Raw genomic sequence first — 22,442 nt, 5'->3', positions numbered from 1 at the left:
TTAGTTTCTGATTCTTTCGAATTATCAATTACCTCTCAGTGTACTCACTTATGTATTAGGAGAGGATTCTGACCCTCCTGGGAAGTACTAGAAAGTACTAGGAAATACTAGGAGGTACCAGGATGGTTAATGAGGTGCAGTTTTATCAGTAGCTTCCTGTTTCTCCTTGTTAACTACTCATATTTTTTCTTTCCGTTTTCTTTGTACAGCCTTTGCCTATGTGTATTTGTCGTTTTGCGAGATTTTTTTTTTTACTGATTTATTTAGACTATATATTAAAGGTATACATCTTTTGTTATATTTACTTTTATTTTTTGTTGTTGTTGGTTTATTACATTGCTTTAAATTTATAGATTTTATTTTATTTTTTTATAAAGATTTTATTTATTTATTTGACAGACAGAGATCACAAGTAGGCAGAGAGGCAGGCAGAGAGAGAGGAGGAAGCAGGTTCCCTGCCGAGCAGAGCGCCCGATTCGGGGCTTAATCCCAGGACCCTGGGATCATGACCTGAGCTGAAGGCAGAGGCTTTAATCCACTGAGCCACCCAGGTGCCCCCAGATTTTATTTTTTAAGAGTAGTTTTAGGTTTATAGAAAAGTTGAGTGGAAAGCACCGAGTTCTCACATACCTTTTAACCCCTTGATCTCTGCCCACAACAGTTTTCTCTGTTTTTTTTTGTTTGTTTGTTTGTTTCTTTCTTTCTTTTTAAGGTTTTACTTATTTATTTGACAGCACAAGTAGGGGGAACAGCAGAGGGAGAAGGAGAAGCAGACTCCCCACTGAGCGGGGAGCCCATTGTGTGCTCGATCCCAGGACTCCAAGATCATGACCTGAGCCAAAGGCAGACGCTTAACCTACTGAGCCACCCAGGCACCCACTTTTCCTATTATTAACACCTGGCATTAGGGTGATATATCTGTAAAATTGATGAGCCAATATTGATACATTATTATTAACTCAAGTCCATAATTTACATTAGGATTCATTCTTCATGTTGTACATTCTGTGAATTTTGACAAATGTATAGTGACATCTACCTACCATTAGAGTATTACAGAGAATAGTTGCATTGCCTTAAAAATCTCCAGTGCTCGACCTACTTATCCTTCCTTCCTTACCCTGCGACACTCACTCCAATACCTGACAGCCACTCATCTTTTTCTGTCTCCATAGTTTTCCTTTTCTAGAATATCATATAGTTGGAATCATGTGCTGTGTTGCCTGTTCATATTGGTTTCCTTCACTTAGCCTCTGCATTTAAGCTTCCATCATGTCTTAATATGGCTGATAGCTCATTTCTTTTTTTATAGCTGAACAATATTCCATTGTATGTATGGACCACAGTTCATTTGTCCACTTTAGATATTTTTATCCTGTGTTTTTTCACCCTGATTGCTCATGTCTTTTCACATTCTTTGTTAATTTCCAATTTAAGAAAAATTGTGATGAAAAACATATAAAATTCATTGAGCTGTGTGGATAGCTCAGTCGGTTACGCTTCTGACTCTTCATCTCAGCCCAGGTCCTGATATCGAGAGTTGTGAGTTCAGGCTCCGTGTTGGGCTTTGCACTGGGCAGGAAATGTCCTAAATGAATAAATGAATTAATTAAAATAAAACAAAATTTATCTTCTGCTTTGGACTGAATTATGTCATTGTCTTCCCTCTGTTCCCCAGATTCATTTCTTACCTGTTTTTACTTTTGTTTCCTATTTTATAGTATCATAGCCAAGAAATCATTGCGATATCCAGTGTCATGAAGCTTTCCTCCGTATTTTCTTATAAGGATTTTGTAGTTGTACCTCTTATGTTTAAGTCTTTGATCCAGTATGAGTTAATTTTTGTATATGGTGTGAGGTAAAGGTCCAACTTTATTCTTTTATATGTGGATATGCAGTTCCCACAACACCATTGAAACTGATGTCATTGAAAACACTGTCATTTCCCCATTGAATGGTCTTGGCACTGTGTCAAAAAAATCATTTAACCATACATATAAAAGTTATTTCTCCCTATTCTATTCCACTAGCTTATATGTCCATCTTTATGCCACTGTTCGGATCTTGATGACTAGTTTGGTACTAAGCTTTGAAATCTCCCCCTCCCTGCAATAATCTAACTTTGTTTTTCTTTCTCAAAATAGTTTTGGCTATTTGGGATCCCTGAAGATTCCATATGAATTTTAAAATGGAGCTTTTTATACTTTTGCAGAATACAGCATTGGGATTTTGATAGGGTTTGCATTACCGGTAGATTCTTTGGGTAGTTTGACATGAATATGAGATGCATTTCTATTTATTTGTGTCTTCATTAAATTTCTTTCAGGAGGAGTGCCTGGGGGGCTCAGTTGGTTAAGCATCCCACTCTTGGTTTTGGCTCAGATTATGATCTCAGGGTCGTGGGATAAAGCCTGTGTCAGGCTCTGCCCTCAGCTTGGAGTCTGCCTGACATTCTCTCTCTCCCCCTTTCTCTGTCCCTCTTCCCATTCCCTTTCTTTCCCTCTCTCAAATAAATAAATAAATCTTTAAAAAAATTTTTTCAGCATGTTTTATAGTTTTCAGTGTGCAAGTTTTTAGCCAACTTGGTTACACTTATTCCTGAATGTTTCAATCTTTTTGATGCTTTTATAAATAATGTCTACTTTAAAAAATTTTTGTAAGGCTTTTTTTTTTTGCCTTTACTTTTAATCCATTTGGTATTTGCTTTGGTTTATGGTGAGATCTAAGCCTTTTCTCCCTCCCTCTCATCCTCTCCTTTTTTCTTCATTTTAATAAATGATTGTCTCAACACCATGTATTAAGTAATCTTTTCATTTCCCACATATTTGTGGTAATGTAGTCGTCATATTATAAATTCCCATTTTTTTATCAGAGTCTTTTTCTGAGTTACCCATATGTATTGCTGATCTGTTGATTCCCATGTTCCTCCTTGGGATGGGGTGCAGTAATTGTCCAGTCTTGGGAGTGACTGTGCACCAAGTGGCCAAGCCATTTGACCATTTTCCCTTCCTTTCCACATCCTTCAATATTTGGCCTAGCTGCCCATTAGCTTTCTCAGTGTCAGCTACATTTATTCCGTTATTTCAGTTATGCTGAATGATTCTGCTAACCTGGAGCATGTGGAGTTTGGTGAGGCTTCTAGTAGTTGAGGACTTCTTAGCATACTTCTCTTTCTTCTGCCAGATATTCGCTGGTTTGGTGGTGTACCTCTTATTTCCTTGGGCAAGAAGACGGTGAAACAACCAGTATACGTAAGTACCCTGGATGAAGGGGCTTTGGCTGGATCCAGATTCAGGTGATCCATTTTCTGGTTTTAATCTACTCCTGTAGCTCCATCATTTTCTTCTTTTCGACTTGCTCCAACTGCTTGCTTCTCAGTTTACCTAAGAGGCACGCGTATCTCTGTGTTCACTTGTTCACTCACATAAGAAAAATAAGTTGAATGTGCCAGGCACACTGTACACATCACTGGGAACATCGAGATATGAATGAGACACAAATTGCTCTCCTCACATTGGCCTCAGTCAGAGGCAGGCTTGCAAAGCATTTGTCATGCAGTGTGGTAAGTGCTGTGATGGGGAAAGGAGTATGTAATTACAGCAGAGGGACACTGAATCCAGGCTTCAGGGTCAGGGACGGCCTCCCACAGGGAACATCTAAGGTGAGACCTCAAAGATGACTAGTAGCATGTCAGACGAAGGGGGTTGGGGAAGAGCATTCCAAGCAGAAGGAACAGAAGTACCGGGGTCCAGAGGTAAGAGTATGTTGGGTTCCATAAGAGCTTGTCGAAGCCAGGCTTTCTTATCTGTGGCACTGTTGACATTTTGGGCCAGATAATTCTTTGTTGGAGTGGCTGTTGTAGAATGTTTGGCAGCATTCCTGGCCACTAACCACCAGATGGCAGTAGCACTACCTCCCTAGTTATGACAGCTACAAATCTATCCAGGCATTTTGCCAAAAGGGCCTTCCAGGTGAGGCTAAGATCACCCCTGTTGAAAACCACAGGGTCTGTTTATATGTGCCCATATAAAATGGGCAAGTCAGAATAGTAGGATATTGGCAGTTCCGGAGGATTCTGCCTACTAACTTGTGACAGCTTGGTAACAGCGTTAAGACGAGTGTTAAGGGGTGAGATTGCAGAGATAGTGGGCACAGTCCAATCAAAGGGCCTCAGCAGCCGTCTGAGCGTGAACATGTGCTGACCAGAAAAAACATTTAGGTGAACCTTCCAATATGCAGATCATTTGAGGCCTTGAGGAGTGGGTTTTTTAAGGAGCTTTTTCAAATGGACAGTGCCATTATTTTAATTTCTTTTTATTATTTTTTATTTTTTGGTTGTGACTGATGTGGCCTGCTTTCCTTCCTCCCACCCTCCCTTTCCCCATCCCTGTTTTTCTCTTTTGACAATTACTTAAACATGTGTTACGATTTCTTACAGGTTGTAGATGTATCAAAAGGAATTATTAATGCAATTAAGGATCCAGATTCCAGAGGGAAATCTTTTGCCTTCGTTGGGTAGGTGACTAGAGTTTGACCTTAAAATTGTGCTCCCTGTTCAAATGAACAAATTGTAATGATTTATAAGAACAGTAACTTCTAAACATGTCACTACAGTTTCATTTGTTGCATTTTTAGTTTTTTTCCTCTATGGTATTTATTCCAGAAATTTTATTCACTAGCTCCGAGGTCAGTGTGTTTCAAAGAGCTGTCCAAAGTCCACTATAGTCAGAATCTCCTGAATGATTCCTTTAAATCAGAATTTTGAGTGAACTGGGGAATCTGCTTTAATAAGTGATTTTTCTGTCATCAAAGTCTGAGAGAACCAACTGCCCTAGACTGTTACATATACTTTGTCCAATGATCACCAGGGATGGTTTTGTACTATTCCAGTGATGTTTTTAACATATAAAAGGATATTATTATAGATTCAAAAACACAAACAGAACACTTGTAGGGAGTAAGTACAGTTGCAAAATTAAATTGCTTTTGATAGAGTATCGCACTGTGCCCAAACAGTTGGAGATGGCTGGTTTGGGGTACAGTAGTGTATTGTGACGCTGATCATTCATGATATGCCGTCTTTGCTGTTAGGACACATGGGGCACAGTTAAGCTATGTGACTTGCCTGATTTTCTTAAATCTTGCTACAGCTGGGTTTAGAACCTCTTTTCTGACTTAATTAAAACTAAAAAGTGAAGATTCAGTCTTCCAGGTTGATAGATACTAAATCCACCTAAAAATTGGCCTAGAACCCTATCATTCTTTGAAGCAAACTGATGACATCTGATGTCCATGAAGGGTGAGAATCTGATTAACAATTAAGTGATAGCGTAATTTCTAAGAAATATTTACTTCCAGAGAAAAGATGCTTTTCTTTCTAAGCCAGGAAGCATAGTATATATTCTGAGAATTATGAATTCATACATTGTTATGTTTTTCACTTGTTAAAGGCTTAGTTTAGTAAAATTTTTGTCAGTGTTAAAAACCATATTACATTTCCATATCTAGCAGCTGCAGGATGTGTGCCTCTCTCTGAGTTTCTCATTCACTGTGTTAGCACAGTTACATACGCCAGGAGAATTAGCTACAAAAACTGTGTTCAGCTCAGGGTCCATAAATCACTAGACTCAAAGACATCTGATTCCAGTCAGACTAGGATTCCGATGAAAAGAAAATAGAACTGGCTTTACAGACTTTGCTTACTACTTGCTGGAAATAACTCTTAGCCCTTTCCCTTTTTACCTTGAGGGAAAGAGACCTCCAGTCTCTTTGCTAGGCTGTTGTGCGCCATACTTGTTGGGCACATTGGTGGGAGAGCAGTGCTCGGCACGGCAACGTACGTATTTTGTGACTGCTGTAAGTGTAGCCAGGCATCTGCGCTTCTCTGTCTATCTCTGTAGCACAGGGGAAAACTTGGCATATTTCTCGGACACTTTGAGGTGAAGACAGAAGCATAAGACCTTAATTTTGCTCCTAGTTTTTTCATAGTTATTAACTATAGGATCTTGGTTTATTCCATCATTTGTTCATTAAATACCTATTATAGACCCATATATACATAAAAATGTGAGAACTGATAAAGTCAGCAAGGTCACAAGGTACAGGATCAGCATATGCAGCTGGGTTTCCATATATTTGCAGATGAACAATCTGAAAATAAATATAAAATAATTTTATTCACAATAGCATCAAAAGAATAAAATACATAGGTATAAATTTAACAAAAATAAGACTTGTATCTAGAACATTGCAAAACACTGCTGAGAGAAATTAAAGAAGAGTTAAGTAAACAGAAAGACATCTCATGGTCATGAACTGAAGGAGCCAATATTGTTAAAATGGCAGTTTCCCCCAAATTCGTCTGTTGATTCAAGCCAATCCTATCCATATTCCAGGAGGTTTTTTGTTTTTTTTTTTGTTCTTTTTTGTTTTGGCAAAAATTGGCAAATGAATTCCAAATTTATATGGAAATGCAGAGATCCACAATAGCCAAAACCAATTTGACAAAGAAGAATAAAGTTAAATTTCCTAATTTCGAAACTTACTCTAAAACCATAGTTATAAAGACTGATATTGGCATGAGAATAGAATATAGATGAATTATCAGAACTGATAGTCTGGAAATCAACCTTTGTGTTTATAGATGTTTGATTATTGACAAAAGTGCTGTGACACTTCAGTGGGGAAAGAATAATCTTTTCCTTAAATGGTCCTGGGAGATCCATATGCAAAAAAAGTAGAACATGGGGCCTTAACTTCAAACAATACATGAAAAAATTAACTCAGAATATATTAGAGACCTAAATGTAAGAATTAATGTTATAAAACTTTTGGAAGAAAAATGATCTAGACCTTGGGCGAGGCAGAGGTTTTTTTTATTTTATTTTTTTAAGATTTTATTTATGTATGTATGTGTGTATTTTAGAGTGCGAGTGGGGCGAAGAGCAAAGGGGGAGGGGGAGAGAGGGTGAAAGACTGTCAGGCAGACTTGGCATTGAGTGCGGAGCTGGACACGGGGCTCGATCTCACAACCCAGAGACATGACCAGAACCAAAACCAAGAGTTGGACGCTTAACCGACTGAGCCACCCAGGTGCCCCTAGGCAGAGATTTTTTTGATGTGATATCAACAGCATACTTCATAAAAATAGATAAAAGTGATAAAAATCATAAAAAGTGATAAAAAATAGACTCCACCAAAAAGAAAAACTTTTGTACTTCAGAAGGCACCGTTAAGAAAATGATGATAAGTGGGGAGATCATCTGCTAAAAGGCAGGGGGTAGGTCAGAGAGGTATATGGAAACCTTGAGGGACTGGGGAAAAGACAGGAAATTTTCCCGGGGAGCACAGAAGAACAGCTCTTAGGAGAGCAGAGTAAGGTAGCACAGCAGAACGGAGTCTTCTGTTCGAAGTTAGTGATCAGAAATATAGGTGAAGTCAGTTAGCCCTGTTGTATTATCTCTCCAGTTCTGTCTTTCTGGGGTTCTGGCACAAAGAAGGCAGATACTTGCATGAACCAGAAGAGGGACTTGGCTATGCTAGTGTAGTGGAGAGACAGCTGGGGGCAAGGTTTTGCTGAGGGTATTTGCAAAGGAATGACTATAATGCTGAACCATGAAAGCTAAGCTGGGAAGGACACGGGCTTCAGTGTGCCTTTCTCTGTGAGCGGAGGCACTTAAATGGGTCTTTGAGTCACAGTTAATGGAACACAAAGTGCTTCAGAGCAACTGAAGAGCAAGTGTATTACATATAATTAGTTTACCCCTGATACCAGTATTGCTTGTCATAGTGAAGATTACAGATTTTTTTTTTGGCATAGCATGTATGCCCTGCAGTGATCCTTGCACATCCTTCTGGAACTTGAAGGAAGCTATTTGAGGCCTTTGTCTGATAGTTCCCCTCGCTGACATTTTCATGGTTTTTTTGTTTTTGTTTGTTAAAATATTAGAATGAGGAGTTTCTCACTTATTAATTACGTTTATTCAGCTCTTGAGCTCTCACAGACTTTCTGAGGCAAAAGGGTCTAGGCAAATGGGTGAAGAGATATTACAATGTATTATAAGCAATAATAATTATTAAAGCTAGGTTATACCAGGACAAAACTGTTCAGATCTGTGGAATAGAAAGTCCAGAAGCAGCCTCAGGTATATGTAAGAATATAGTATGTGACATTTCAAAATATGGGGAAAGGGTAGATCATTCAGCAAATGGTATTATATCTTTACCTTATGTAGATATAATACCATTTACTGAATGATCTACCATGTTATGGATTAAAGAATCTCAAAACATTAGAAAGATACGTGGGGGGGCACCTGGTTGGCTCAAGTTGGTTAAACATTTGCTTTAGCTCAGGTCATGATCCTGGAGTACCAGGATCGAGCCCCACATTAGGCTTCCTGATCAGTGGGCAGTCTGCTTCTCCCTCTGACCCTACCCCCTCTCATGCTCTCTTTCTCAAATAAAATCCTTTAAAAAAAAAAAAAAGTGGGAATTTATGTCACTAGTTACTAAAGAGGGATTTTCTTTTCTTTCTTTCTTTTTTTTTTTAAAGATTTTATTTATTTGACAGACAGAGATCACAAGTAGGCAGAGAGGCAGGCAGAGAGAGAGAGAGGTGGAAGCAGGCTCCCTGCCAGAGAGCCCGATGCAGGGCTCGATCCCAGGACCCTGAGATCATGACCTGAGCCGAAGGCAGAGGCTTTAACCCACTGAGCCACCCAGGTGCCCAAGAGGGATTTTCTAAATATAAAATCAAACCATAAAATATATCAGAACTTTTGCTTAAATGAAATATTTAAGCTTGTGTATGTCACAAAACACTTAAACATTAAAAAGCAAAATAAAAACAGCAAAAAATATTTCCAACTATGTCATTAAAATGTAAAGAATTCTGGGACACCTGTGAGGCTTAGTCAGCTGAGTGTCTGCCTTTGGCTTGGGTCCTGGTCCCCAGGTCCTGGAATCGAGCGCCGCATCAGGCTCTCTCCTCGGTGGGAGTCTGTCTCTTCCTCTCCCCTCCCCCTACGCATCATCACATGTATGCACAAGTGCGCCCCCCCCCATATAAAGAATTCTTAGAAATCATTCTTTATAGACAGGGCTTCAGGAAGAAAGAGAAATGAAGTGTATGTGGCCAAAACTATATAAAGAAAAAAAAAAATCTCTGTCGTTAAAGTAATGCAAATCAGAATGTTGGGGTACCATTATTAGGGCAGATTGGCAACAGTTTTATGACTAAACTCATTTTTGGTGAGGGGGCTGCTAGCATCTTATGTGAATTTATGTGAATTGATAACGACCTTTTTGGAAGGCAGTTTGGAAATATTCAATAAAAGCCTTAAATTTTCCAAGCATAGTTGGAGCCAATTCCATTGTACAATACACTATAAATACATAATTATGGATAAGTACAAATGTTTACTGTAAGAGTGCCATTGTAGCATTATCTCATAAAAGAAAAATATATTTTAATTACTTAAATATCCCCGAGACTGGGAATTTATCCAATAGTTATGATTGTATGCAGTGCAATTTATGTGACTGTTAAACATGCACTAGAATATTGAGTGACATAAAAAGGTGATTGGGATTTAATGTTAAATGAAAGGCATTACAGAATAGGAAGACCTGTGTAGTCTTACATTTGTAAAAATAAAAAAAGGTATATATGTAAGGGGATGAGAAGGCTGCATTAAATATATTAACTTTATCTCTGATGGGATTATGGGTGAGTTTTCTTTGTGCCAATCTGTATTAACTATAGTGCTATGTGTTTCGTCTTTCATAAGAAAAATGTTAGTTTGTTAAATTTAAAAAAAATTTGTAAGGAGCGAATAATTTGGGGAACTACAAATTTTCTTTTTGTAGGCCCAATCGGTACCTCCTTTTCGACCTGGTACAGTATGCCTTTGCTGTGGCTCACAGACCCTTTCTGCCATATCCTTTGCCACATTTTGCCTATCGGTAAGTAAAGTGCTTCTTTTTATGCCTTCTAAAATAGAGCTAACGCCATACATTTGTTTGTAATGCTGTCATCTAGGATAAGTTATAGGGAGAATGTTTGTTACAGTAGAGCTTCTGAATCTCTAACTCGGAGGTGCTTCTGATGTCTTGGTGTTACTCTAGGACAGAACCAGAGGTGTCAAAGAAAGGGAAATGTGCTTAGTGTGGGTGAGAAAAACAATGTGTTTTAAGAGGTTAAATCTGCAGTTCTTCAAATTCCCTCATTAGAAACCACTGGTTTTTAATTTGGAGAAGTGTCTTGCTTGGCAGGTTGTATAAAGGAACAATCAGGTTTCCCTTTGTTTCATTCCTCTCTCCCAGATGTGGGAAAGGATCTTTCTTTATTAAACCAATCTGGTCACGTCACTGGGGAAAGGAGCTGGGTTGATTCACACTTGATTTTGTGATACCTTATCTTCTTTCTTCATGTCTTGCTTCTTGGTTCACTTCTTCCCTTTGCAGGTTTAGAATATCAGAATGATCATGTCACATACTCGTGGTCTGGTCGGGGAGACCTTCACATCCAGTTTGCCAGGGATTGACTTACAAACCAACATGGCATTTCACTCCTGAATTCATTCAACAAATATTTCCCAAATGCCCTCTATGTCTGAGGCAAGGCACTAGGGACTCAAGATATTATTCTAAACCCTTAAAAAGCTTGTGATCTAACACAGGTATTGGAAAAATAGGCAGACTGCAGCGTGATGATACTGGTCATTGGGGTGTTCTGTTTGTTAAGTCGTCTCCTTCATCCTCAGTACTCTGTGAGTGACGTGGGTAGGGAAGAGCACATAGCGCACATGAAGGAGTAGAGTTGGGGGCCAAGCAGGAATACCTCTGTTTAAAGGACCTGCAGTGTCAGAGAAATTTATCAAGAGGCTCAAAGTGAGTCATCAGACATTTAGGTGAAAGAAGTGGAACATTTTGGAAGCCTAGATAGGGATAGGAGGGGGTGTTTTAGGGAGGAAATGACTGTTTCAAGAAGGGGATCCTGGCTATTTGTTCACTTCTGTGTCTCCCACACCTGGAAAAGTGCTTGGCACACAGTAGGCACTTTGTCAGTGTTTGTGGAATGAAAGGCTACAGAAAAGTCAGACGAGGTGAAGGACTTAAAAGTGTCCACTGGAGTCAGTAGTGAGGTCATTTTGATAGTGGCTTTGGTGCAGCGCAGGGGCCATAAGCCAGACTGCAGGGAGCTGCTTTCTTGGCTGAGCAGGAAATTGAGAATTACCGCGTAGTGGAGTTGGCATATGTACACGGAGTGGCCTGTCGAGGACACAGAAGCGGAGAATGGAAGTTCTCTGGTAACACCCAGCCAGAGCACAGAGTTGGAGGTTTGCTGGGGGTGTTTTAATTACGCTGTAATAGCCCAGTATAGTGCCATCTGGACCGGTTGTCTGGACTCGGAGACTTTATTTGCTCCTGGGGAAATTCTGACCCACCTTCAGCTTGCTTTTTTATTTTTTTACGCATACTAGAATGATGTTTTTAAGTTTTTAGAAAGCCGTGGAGCCCCGCATTCAGTGACCCACTGGAGACCTACGAGGTAAATCAGATAGAGGCAGAGCTGCTCTAGCTGTAGTGATGGGTGTCCTTAGAACCTGCACACCCAGCCTTTGCCCCAGTGCTCTGTGGGGAGCCTGAGGAATTCCTAGGATTCCCCGGACTCAGGGTGAGACCCCCTGCTCTGAGGATACTTAACAGGAGCTCGGCAGATAAGGAAAACCCTATTTTCATGAGTGGAGAGATGCCATTAATTGAGGCAGGTGGCACTCTTGTCCTGGGTTTTCTGTTTGCTTCCTGATTTGAATCATTTTTGTCTTTGGCATCTCCTTACTTTTCAAGTTTTTTGGTTCCCTTGGGATATTTTTTGTTTGTTTGTTTGTTTGTTTTTGTTTGTTTTGTTTTTGTTTTTGTTTTTTTTTGGCAGCAGGGGACCCTGTTTTTAAGGATTACAGTTTGCATCTTGCTTACTACTTGGCTTGCCCGGTGTTTTTAACAGAAGCATATCTGAATGTGTGAGGTTTAAATTAGATTAGATGGCATTGACTTCTCTGAACGTCAGATATTTTTGTTTATTTTGTTGGTAGTAATGGCTTTATTTTAATTTTCATTTGTTCGGATTTGTTGTATCTTCCGTGGAAAACAGGACTGCCACAAGCTACGGCAGTCGGGCTGGGTTAGCTTAAAAGGAAAGGTAAACTCACATGTAGGGGTGCCAGGATATTGGTTATTTTTTTTTTTTTAAGATTTTTTATTCATTCATTTGACACAGAGAGAGAGAGATATCACAAGTAGTCAGAGAGGCAGGCAGAGAGAGGGGGAAGCAGGCTCCCTGCTGAGCAGAGAGTCCGATGCGGGGCTCGATCCCAGGACCCTGAGATCATGACCTGAGCCTAAGACAGAGGCTTAACCCACTGAGCCACCCAGGTGCCCCATTGGTTATTTTTTTAAAAACAAAACAAAACAGTCAGTGAGCTTCCGCCTGTATGGTAGCCTTTCTCCTGGTGCTTCTTGGAGGCCAGCTTGAGTACTGGGTGTGGAAATGCTATCACATGCGCCGTATTTATTCCTTTTTCTAGGTGGGTAGCACGACTCTTTGAAATGAGTCCGTTTGAACCCTGGACGACAAGGGATAAAGTGGAGCGGGTGAGTATGTGATGAATATCTCTCCGGCCAGGTACTGAGCAGAGAACTACAGAGATGGATAAGTTAGAATTGATTTTTGTTTGCTTGCTGGGTTATTTGCATGCTGTTGTCCATTATCCTTATATCTGAAGCAAGCCCCGCAGCTTGGGCCCTGAAACTCACCCCCCCTCAGCCTTCTTGGGCTGTGGGGATGCTCCTTTGGCTTCTCTCAGATGTGATCTGTTTTCCTTCTCGGCTAGATCATTCCCAACAGCACACAAACATGCCTTCAGGGCTCTATTTTTTTTAAAGGTGAAGCCCTCCCTTGTCCCTTCTAACCACCCTCCTGTTGGTCTGGGTCCCTTTGAGTCGTTACTCTTCAGAAGAGCTCTCTGTTCCTGCTGTTAACCATTGCTTACCTCAGTCTTTCTAACCCACTCCATTCAGGCTTTTATTCCCACTTCTCCCCACAAACTGCTCTTTGCCAGGTTATATGTGATCCGGACTACCTATGACCATCCCTTCTCCCTGTGAACCCTCACTTGCCAGTCTGTTTCCTGGCCGTCTCCATATTCCCTTGCTTTTTCCTCCTCTCACTCGGCCATGCTTTTCAGTTTCTCTTCCTGGTTTACCCTCTTCTCCCTGATCTGTAAATGTTGGGGGACTGACAAGCTCTGTCCTCAGCCCTTTTGTATCTTTGCTTAACCTCTGAACGACTCTCCCCTCCTCTCGTGCTCCAGCTGCTATCTGTGAGCTCACGGCTGCATTTTTATCTCCAGCCTTGAATTGCCCCTCACCCTTCCCAGCTGCAGACTCTTACATGTATTTGGGTCTTATACAGTTTTTTGAAACTTAACATCTCCGCAATTAGAACTGCAAACCTGCTTCTCTCCTGGCCTCTCTCCTTTTAATTAATGAGATCACTGTTCTCTCTGTTGCTCAAGCCAAAAATTTAGGAATTCTCCCCTGATTTATTACTTTCTCTTACCAGTCTAAACCAGTATTGTCCAGCAGAACATTCTGCAGTTATGGAATGTTCTGTAATCTGCAGTGTTCAAAACATAGAGACTAGCAACGTACAACTGTTGAACATTTGAAATAACGGCTAGTGCAACTGAAGAAATAAGGTTTGAAGTTTATTTAATTTTAATTAATTTAAACTTAAATGAAGACTACCACATTTGTCCAGCAGCTGCTGTTTTATGGAGCACAGCCATAGACCATCAGTGGGTATTATTCAGGCAACCCTCAAAATATATGCCAAATATTAACTACTCCTGCTTCTCCTGGCCCTTTGGTTTTTTGTTTGTTTGTTTTTGTTTTTGTTTTTCCAACTTTGTATTCTGAAAGTGTATGTAATAGCATTGAACATTTTTGGCTTAAAGAAAGGTCTCCACTCTGCCTACCCTAATCCAAGTAGGTCAGTTATTCCTTTCGTATTCTCTTGACCAGTTTCGGGGTGCCTGTTTTGTCCCCTTACAGAGTGTTGGGTTCCAGAGCTTTGGTTCTTTCTGTCTTGCTGTCTCCCATGCTAGTCTCCCACACTGCATGTAGAAGTGTTTTGAAGAAGAACACAAAATAAAATAAAAATTCCATATTGTCTCTACATTTGAAGACCTGTTGACCTTTCTCAACAAGAATAGTCAAATGATCCTTTGAGTGTTACCTAAAAGTTAAAACAGAGAGAAGATGAGAAAGTAGTCCTTGGGGAACAGATGTGGATGGGACAAGCATGATCCTCCCTTCTGATCAGCTGTGTCCAGAAAGCTGAGACTGTTTTCAAGATATCCCTTCTACATTCCTGAAAAACTGGACAGGAGGACTGACTGTCCAAATACTTGAGAGTGTCTTGTGCAAATGTGCCTCTTACACTGATAATGGAGTGGGCTTTGATAAATACAGTAGGCTGAATGGGCTTTCGATTTGGAGGCTGCTTCTTAGCATTTCAGTAAAAATTGCAGACTTAGTCAGGTGGGGAGGATATAGGAGTGAGGTGCTTTATATACACACTGATTCTCTTCATGCGCTTGTGGATGGTTTGGGATCGTGGAAGTCTTCCAGCTCATTCTCCTTCTCTACAAACAAGATGGGTTTGGTGTTTTTAGATCTGTGGCGAGCATCGGTCAACCAGGCAAAGTATAGTAGAAGCACAAAGGTTAATGGATTATCTCTTAGCAAGGAATAAACACCAATTATCTCCCTAATGCAGCAGTGCAAACGGAAGCAGGAAGCCCATGCACAAGGGAGAATTGGGGAATGGGCTGGTTCTGCATTAGCCTCTGTTTTATTTTCTTCCTGGACCTCCTGTGAAGCCACTGTGATGATGTGGCTGGCGCTTCTCCATTGCAGATTGATTTCTCGTTCAGTCTGGGGAATGGCTCATCTGGAGCCAGTGTTCCTTGTTCGTGGCAGTGCTGGGGACCTTTACGCTGATATTTGGTGACCTTGCCTTTTTCTTTTTAAAGCTCTTTTTCTGTGGTCTACTTTTAGTGAGGTCCAGGAATCAAAACCAGCATGTGTCCTTTGGAAACAAGTCTCGGTAATGGGACTCAGGCCAGCTTGAGTGTTTCAGGGGTCAGTGAGATAGCACTTTGTGTTCTTGGTCAGTTCTCAGAGTTCTCTGTGGTTCTGTGTGTCCACAGCTTCACATCACAGACATGCTGTCGCCTCACCTGCCTGGCTTGGAAGACCTTGGAATTCAGGCCACACCCCTGGAGCTCAAGGCCATCGAGGTGCTGCGGCGCCACCGTACTTACCGCTGGCTATTGTCCGATATTGAAGATGTGAAGCCAGCCAAGACTGTCAACTTTTAGTGGCCCCTGTGCTGCCCCGGGCTTTCCGTGTCTGTTGGTTTACCCGACTGGTGACCAGCCCACTGTCGTCAGAAAATCCTGTATATAATGAATAAGATCCGTCTATTAAATCACCTGAGGATAAATTCTGCTGCAGCTTTTTCTTTCCTCACTTACAAGATGAGAAATTCAGTCATTTAGAATTTATACATAATTTCTTTAAATATATATTTAATAATGATATATATCACTTATTCTTTGAGATATTGAAGGATTTGAATTTCCCTATGTCAGGCTATTTCTGGCACATGTTCTGGAAGATAAGGACCCCTTTTTAATGTCCAGCTATTGTGATGACCCTGAGTGATATGTGATTGTCTTTTAATATCTATTAACTGAGAAGGTATATAGTATCCCATAACTAACCTGAATTATTCACACTTAAGGTATTTTCAAAGATTTGTCTTAATGACATCTACATACACTTAAAAAACTAATTAGTACATGTAGAAACATTGTCTGTAGACGTGGGTTCTCCAATGACTTGCAGTAATTCCTCAGTCCTCTGCTTGGATCTGAACTCCCCGAGGCCTTTGTCCTGCTGCTGTCTGGACAACATCTAGGTGATTTCAGATCTGTGGGTGCGGGTGGGTTCTCTCCTGTGCAGAGGCAAGGCCGCGGCTCTGTTCGGTAATGCCAATGTTTAGGAATTAAAATTTTTTATAAAAGTTGTTAACATCACAGCCAGGATCCATGTGAACAGTTGGTGTGGTGAGGGCAAGTCCCTCAGTGCAGTACGATTAAAAGCTCCCGTCATTTGTGGCGAAGCCAGCACACTACGATTTGTGCTGACCCAAGGTTGGCCCCTGCATTCCACTGCCCTGCAGCCCCTTGGTCAGTATGATGGGAGTGACCAGGAAAACCCTGTTCAGTTCTGGTAATGTCCATCTCATCCTCACAGAGTAAGGAGCGTGAATGTGGAGGGTGAGTTCTCTATCTGCACTCTCGCGTGCTCCAGAATCTTTTGTCCCCAGATGGACAGAAGTGTGCTGTTCAGTGCAATCATGGACCAATAGCATCTGTATCACCTGGGAGCTCGTTAGAAATGCAGAATGCCAGGGGCGCCTGGGAGACTCCGTCAGTTAGGCCTCTGACTCTTGATTCCAGCTCAGGTCATGATCTCAGGGTCCTAGGATTGAGTCCCGTGTCGGGCACTGTGCTCAGTGGGGAGTCTGCTTGTCCCTCTTCCCCCCTTCTCCCTCTCATGTACGTTCTTTCTCTCTCTCTCTCATATAAACAAATCTTAGAAAAAGAAAGAAGGAAAGACATGCAGCAATGTGGAATGCCAGGCCCTACCTCTTGGATCAGGATCTGCATTTTAGAAAGGACCCTGGAAGATGTGTATGCACATGGGTGGAAAAGCACCGATGTGCAGAAATGCTGTAACCGAGTGGGGCCATTCCCATTACTCAGATGGCTGAGGCCCACCCAGACATTTTTTTTTAAAGATTTTATTTATTTATTTGACAGACAGAGATCACAAGCAGGCAGAGAGAGAGAGAGAGGGAAAGCAGGCTCCCTGCTGAGCAGAGAGCCTGATGCGGGGCTCGATCCCAGGACCCTGGGATCATGACCTGAGCCGAAGGCAGAGGCTTAACCCACTGAACCACCCAGGCGCCCCCCCACCCAGACATTTTAAATCAGAATCTCTAGAAAAAGAGACCCAGCAATTTTATTTTTATTAAACATGGCAGTTTATTCTACACAGTAAGATGTGAGAATCGTGTTCTAGGGAAAGGAACCCAATACCAGCTTTCCTTTTTGTCTTCAGTGCAGATGACTTATTTCGGATGACACCTTGGTTGGTCACAAGCCAGCCGTAGGCACACAGATGGGCGGGTGCTCTCTGAAAAGAAATCATAATTCTATAATATAGAGCATCTTCTCTTACAGAATCTACATGTTCCAGCAGTGCTATTTCTCATTTGTATCATAACTCATGGTGCCACATACTTGCTTTCTCTAAAAACCATGATTCAGTCAGGATAGTTTTTTCTTTCCTGTCATGGCCAACACCTCCTGTGTGTTTCCAATGTGTCCTTTATTATCCTGATATGATATGAAAGTCCTAGCTTCTACAACATGTAATCAAAATACAATGTCCTATTAGTACAAACAAGAGATGGAAGTAGTACATAATAAAACAACATGCACTCCCGTGTATCGATGTGTGCACAGCCATACAGAAGGCATGAGGGAGTTGTTGCTTTCTCGCCTCCGCTAGGCGGTCACAATGGGCACAGATGTAAACTGGCCTGTCATCACAGGGGAGGGGTCGTGTTGGTCACCGAAACACTGTGAGCACCCCACTGTTCTTGGTACCAGCTTCTGTATTTAGTGAACAACTACTTGCAAAGTTCGGAACAAAACAAAATATAATCCCTTCTAGGTTTATAGTGATCGTATTCTCAGAAAATGCAGTGTGGGGGCACCTGGGTGGTTGAGTCAGTTAAGCATCTGTCTTTGGCTCAGGTCATGATCTCAGGGTTCTGTGATTGAGCCCCTGGTCAGCAGGGAGTCTGCTTCTCCCTTTCCTTTTGCCTTACCCCCTTAACCTCCACTCATGCTCACTTGCTCTCTCTCATGCTCTCTCTCAAATAAGTAAAATACTAAAAAAAAAATTTAAAAATCAGCATATATTAAACCCATGCCAGATGTTTCTTATATCTGTAAAATAGAGGTAGATTCTAGTGTGTTTCAATTCCTACCATTCCTGATTCCTGCTGCTGGTGCTCCTCAGTCATCGCGATAACCAGAGATACCCACAGGGTTTCTAGATGTCTTAAGGGGACTCTACCACCCCTGTTAAGAACTATTGCTGTGATCCATGCACAGAAATCTTTGAGAAGTATGTTGTAATCTTGTCTTGGGGGTCAAAGGTGGGTTTGGGCATTGTGGCAGTGCTTGAATTTAAAGATCGGAAACAGCATTGAGCAGAAGTGTAGTGTTTCCCCTCTCTTGCCTGCCAGTTGTGCGACACAAGCACCTCAAGTTCTCTGCTGGCCGTTCGACCAGGCAGGCAGGCCTAGGCCACACCATGGGTCAGTCTTCCAACTTGATCTCTGGTTTTCCTCCCCCGCAGTACACTCTTGGACAGAGTGCACAGTTGAAGTTCAGAATGCAAAAAAGCTGCCATAGTACCTCTGGTGCTGACTCTCGCTAGTTACAGAAATTGTTATTCATCATTCATGGTTTTCATGAATTAGCACAATAAACAAACTTGTGTGATTTTGACCCTTCCTGGTCAGCCAACCCCTCTGATACTGTTCCTTTGGGCCGTCCCCCTGGCTTATCCTCTCATACTTCTTCCTTAGGCCAGTGCCAGAGATGTTCCTTTTCATTTTCCTTGGCTCCTGAGAATCTTGTTTAATCTGGGTTACCTGGCATTGTGCCTCAGCTCCAAATCAAAATGCCACGACAGTCAACTGACCATGAAGGAAATGTCCGTGGGCGTTCATTGAATAAATCATGACCAGACAGTACTTTTCCTAATCCTCTTCTAAAGGAAACTATTTTCAAAATCAAAACTATTTTCTTCCTCTCTGTTACTTATCTCCTCCTGTCCAGACTCTTCGTATTTTCTGTTTCTTAGGGAAGACAGCCTTTCTACTTTTCTCAAATTGTTCCCAGGAGGCTCCACTTGGATCTTGTATCTCTGTCCTGGTCACTTGTCCACAGGGGACAATTTATGTCCATGTCTAGCACATGCATATTGTCCTCCTCAGCTCAAATAATACTGTCCAAAGTCCCAGCATCCCAGCATTAAAGATTGTTATCCATTTGACTAGTAACATAAAAGTTAAGGGAAGATGCAGCCCCTAAAGTTAGCCAGGGTTCCTCCTGGGCTCCAGCTCTCCGCAGCTGGGTGACTGGGTTGTTGCTATTCCCTCCCTCCACTGTAGGTTGTGGTGAGGATTTCTTGAGAGTATACGAATAAATCACAAATCACAGTCCTAACAGAGAGCAGATAATATCAGCTGGTGTATGTCTTACCCTTTGGGCCATTCTTGTGTTGGATGATTGGCATGTAAGGATGCTTTCCACTCAGTGAATTCACAGTTCAGCCAGGAAAAAAGACATAGAAGTAGTAGTTACTTTACTTCAATATCAATTTTTAGGTTTCTGGGAGGGCAGTTTATCAGTCCATCATTATTTTGGGAGAGGGAGGAGGGGGGAATGTGACCATTTTAGCAGGTAAACTCTATACAGACTTAGGTCCCAAGGTGAACTCCAAGACTTCTCAGCTGGAAATTTGGACAGATTACCTAAATTCTCTTTATCAGCCTCAAAACTGTCTGTAATATGGAGATGATGAATACCTAAAAATACCTAAGTCATAGGATTGTGGTGAGGAATTAAATGTAAAACACTGAAGTTGGCACATAGTAAGCTCTCAGTAAACATTAGCTATAATCATTTAAGTTGGAAATACCGTGACTATCTGAATCCGTTTACTGGTTTCCTGACTTCATAAATAATGGCTGTCTTTCCTGAGGGAGGGAGTAATCCCTGTTTTCCAAATAATGGAAACAGGGATTTAGAGAAAGTGAATTGCCACATTAGTAAGTAGCTGAGCTGGTTTTCGAACCTGGATCTCTCTGGCTATAAAATGGGAGACTTGTTCCAGGAAGGGTTTAAGGATGCTCAGGAGAAAAACACAGATAGATTTATATCCTAGAAGGTTATGAAATGAGTGGGAGCTATAGGGAATGAAAGGCATATTTGAGGAAATCTGTCTGGTGAAGGAAAGACCTAAGAGAGAATGGAGTAAGAGCAGGGCAGAAGTTTGAAGGGTGTCAAATAAAAAGCAAATTCAGACTTAGGGAGAAGTTTTATTGAAAGGATTATTGCAAGGGAGGGAAAGAGACTATCAATCAAAGGGAGAGACCGGAGCTAAGTCTGAGCTCAACTCTGCTAAAGCAGAGTGTGGGAGGATTCTTAAGGGCTGAGGGTGAGCTGGAGAAGAAGTCCTGGTGGACAGTAGGCCATCTGGATTCCACGAGGCCCAGGGTAAAAGGAGGTCATCGGTTATCTTTTTTGTTCACTGGCTTTATCCAAAGGGAAAATAAACCGTTCTAAACTGTATGACAGGATGTGGTTCTACACATTGGAGCAAGGTGCCCAAGTCACAATACAGAGACTGGACATGGGGTGCTATCTTCTTGATAATCACATTTCAAAGGGATGTCCTTGAGGAAGACATTCCTGGGTTGTAAAATTGACTGAAAGCTTTTAAAAAATATTTACATATATCCCAAAGGGGCAGAGAAAGACTTTACACATTCTCTAAAGGAAATGCTCTAGGGGAGGTCAGGGGCCTAGAGTCAGGAAGAAACCCATCCAAAGTTTAGTCAGGCTGAGGGAGTGATAAGGCCCTCTTATGGGGTGGGGAGAAGGGCAGGGGGTTACATAGATGCAAGCACCTTAATGTTCTGGGATGATGCCTGTGTAGTCTGGGGTGTCTGGTCCTGAAGGAAGTGGATGGGATAGGAGTCGGACCACAGATGGAAGATTAGCTTCAACACTGGACAGTGTGGGCTGATAGTAATGGTGGTATGATAATATATATTAAACAAAAACTTTTCCCAGTGTATCCAAAATGCAATGCTGATTTCTATCTCTCAACTTTTCCTTAAAACTGACTGGGCGTCTAGGTGTCTGAATCGGTTGGGCATCTGCCTTCGGATCAGGTCATCATCTCAGGGTCCTTTGCTCAGTGGGGAGTCTGCTTCTCCCTCTACCTCTTATGCTCTCGCTGCTTGTGCTCTCTCTCTGTCACATAAATAAACAAAATCTTTAAAAAAAATAAAATAAAATCTCAATACTAGAATGTAACCACATGAGACCAGGACTTGTTGTCATATTCACTGTGATGTCCCCAACATCTAAAACAGTGGTAGAAATCTAGTCAGCACTCAAGTATTTGCTGAATGAATGGGGTAGGGAGAGTCTCATCTTATTCTTAGGTGAAAACTCCATCTGACCCCAAATTGTTCTAGTCTTGATCATATAAGAATAATTTTTAATTTTGTAATAAAATCTCAAGGCACAATTTCATCATGAGGATGCCTAGTCTCAGGTAATAATTAAAAGCCTGGTGGGCATCTGGGTGGCTCAGTCAATTAAGCATCTGCCTTCGACTCTGGTCCTGGGATCAAGTCCCGCATTGGAGGGGGGGTGGTCTGCTCAGCGGGGAGTCTGTTTCTTCCTCTCCCTCTGCCCCTTCCCCCGGCTTGTGCTCTCTCTCATGCTCCTTCTCTCAAATAAGTAAGTAATTATTTTTTAAAAATTCCTAGCTTGGTAACCTAAATCTCTTCTGTGCTCCTCGGCTGGGGTCCAGGAAGATGGTGTGGCTGGCCCTCTCTCATCTTCATCCTCACTTAGCCAGTAGAGGTTTTCTTTCCTCTAGGACTGGGCCATGGGTGAGGGAGTATGGGGAAAGGTATGGTCTCATGGGACAAGGGTCTTCACTGGCAGATAGATTTGTGGACCTTCCCAGCAGCAGCTGATATTTAAACCTGAATATTGGGGGAGGGGGCATGCTTTCATACAAGTGATGATGGTTTGCAGTAGTAATTGAAGCTATGGAAGCAGATGCTGCAGGAGATAAAGTAGCATATAATTAACACATCACCTATTCACACCTTAACAGAAATTGAGGAGCCTACGGCTCACTGATAAGGACCCGAATGCCCGAATAAGGATGAATAATTTATGGAGTGATATGTGTATGGAGTGGGGATTCAGATGGAAGCAGTACTAAGAAATGCGAATTAAGGAGTTGTGAGGGAATGCAGACATTATCGGGCATAACCTCCACATGTCATAACCAAAGAAACCGAATAAAAACAAGAGATAACAGCTCTATAGGATCTGGGTGAGCAAACACTTCTGGGGCCAGGCAGTCCATAAATAGGATGACAGGAAATGGAAGTGTAGGGGAAAATGTGTACT

The 22,442-nt window shown here is 41.6% G+C and overlaps 1 protein-coding gene across 1 annotated transcript in view; it reads left to right on the top strand.

Annotated features, from left to right (window-relative positions):
• The window catches only part of NDUFA9 (NADH:ubiquinone oxidoreductase subunit A9), a 35,541-nt gene extending 19,967 nt beyond the window's left edge, over positions 1 to 15,574 (top strand). The window contains exons 7-11 of the mRNA XM_044226544.1: positions 3,184 to 3,251; positions 4,439 to 4,515; positions 9,871 to 9,966; positions 12,591 to 12,657; positions 15,279 to 15,574. Coding sequence (XP_044082479.1) covers positions 3,184 to 3,251; positions 4,439 to 4,515; positions 9,871 to 9,966; positions 12,591 to 12,657; positions 15,279 to 15,449 — 479 coding nt within the window. The 3' untranslated portion in view covers positions 15,450 to 15,574. The remainder of the gene's footprint in view (positions 1 to 3,183; positions 3,252 to 4,438; positions 4,516 to 9,870; positions 9,967 to 12,590; positions 12,658 to 15,278) is intronic.
• The last annotated feature ends 6,868 nt before the right edge of the window (positions 15,575 to 22,442 follow it).

This window comes from Neovison vison, chromosome 12 (assembly GCF_020171115.1).
Source record: "Neovison vison isolate M4711 chromosome 12, ASM_NN_V1, whole genome shotgun sequence".
Classification (NCBI taxonomy): Eukaryota; Metazoa; Chordata; class Mammalia; order Carnivora; family Mustelidae; genus Neogale; species Neogale vison.
This window is presented reverse-complemented; position numbering and strand designations above follow the sequence as displayed.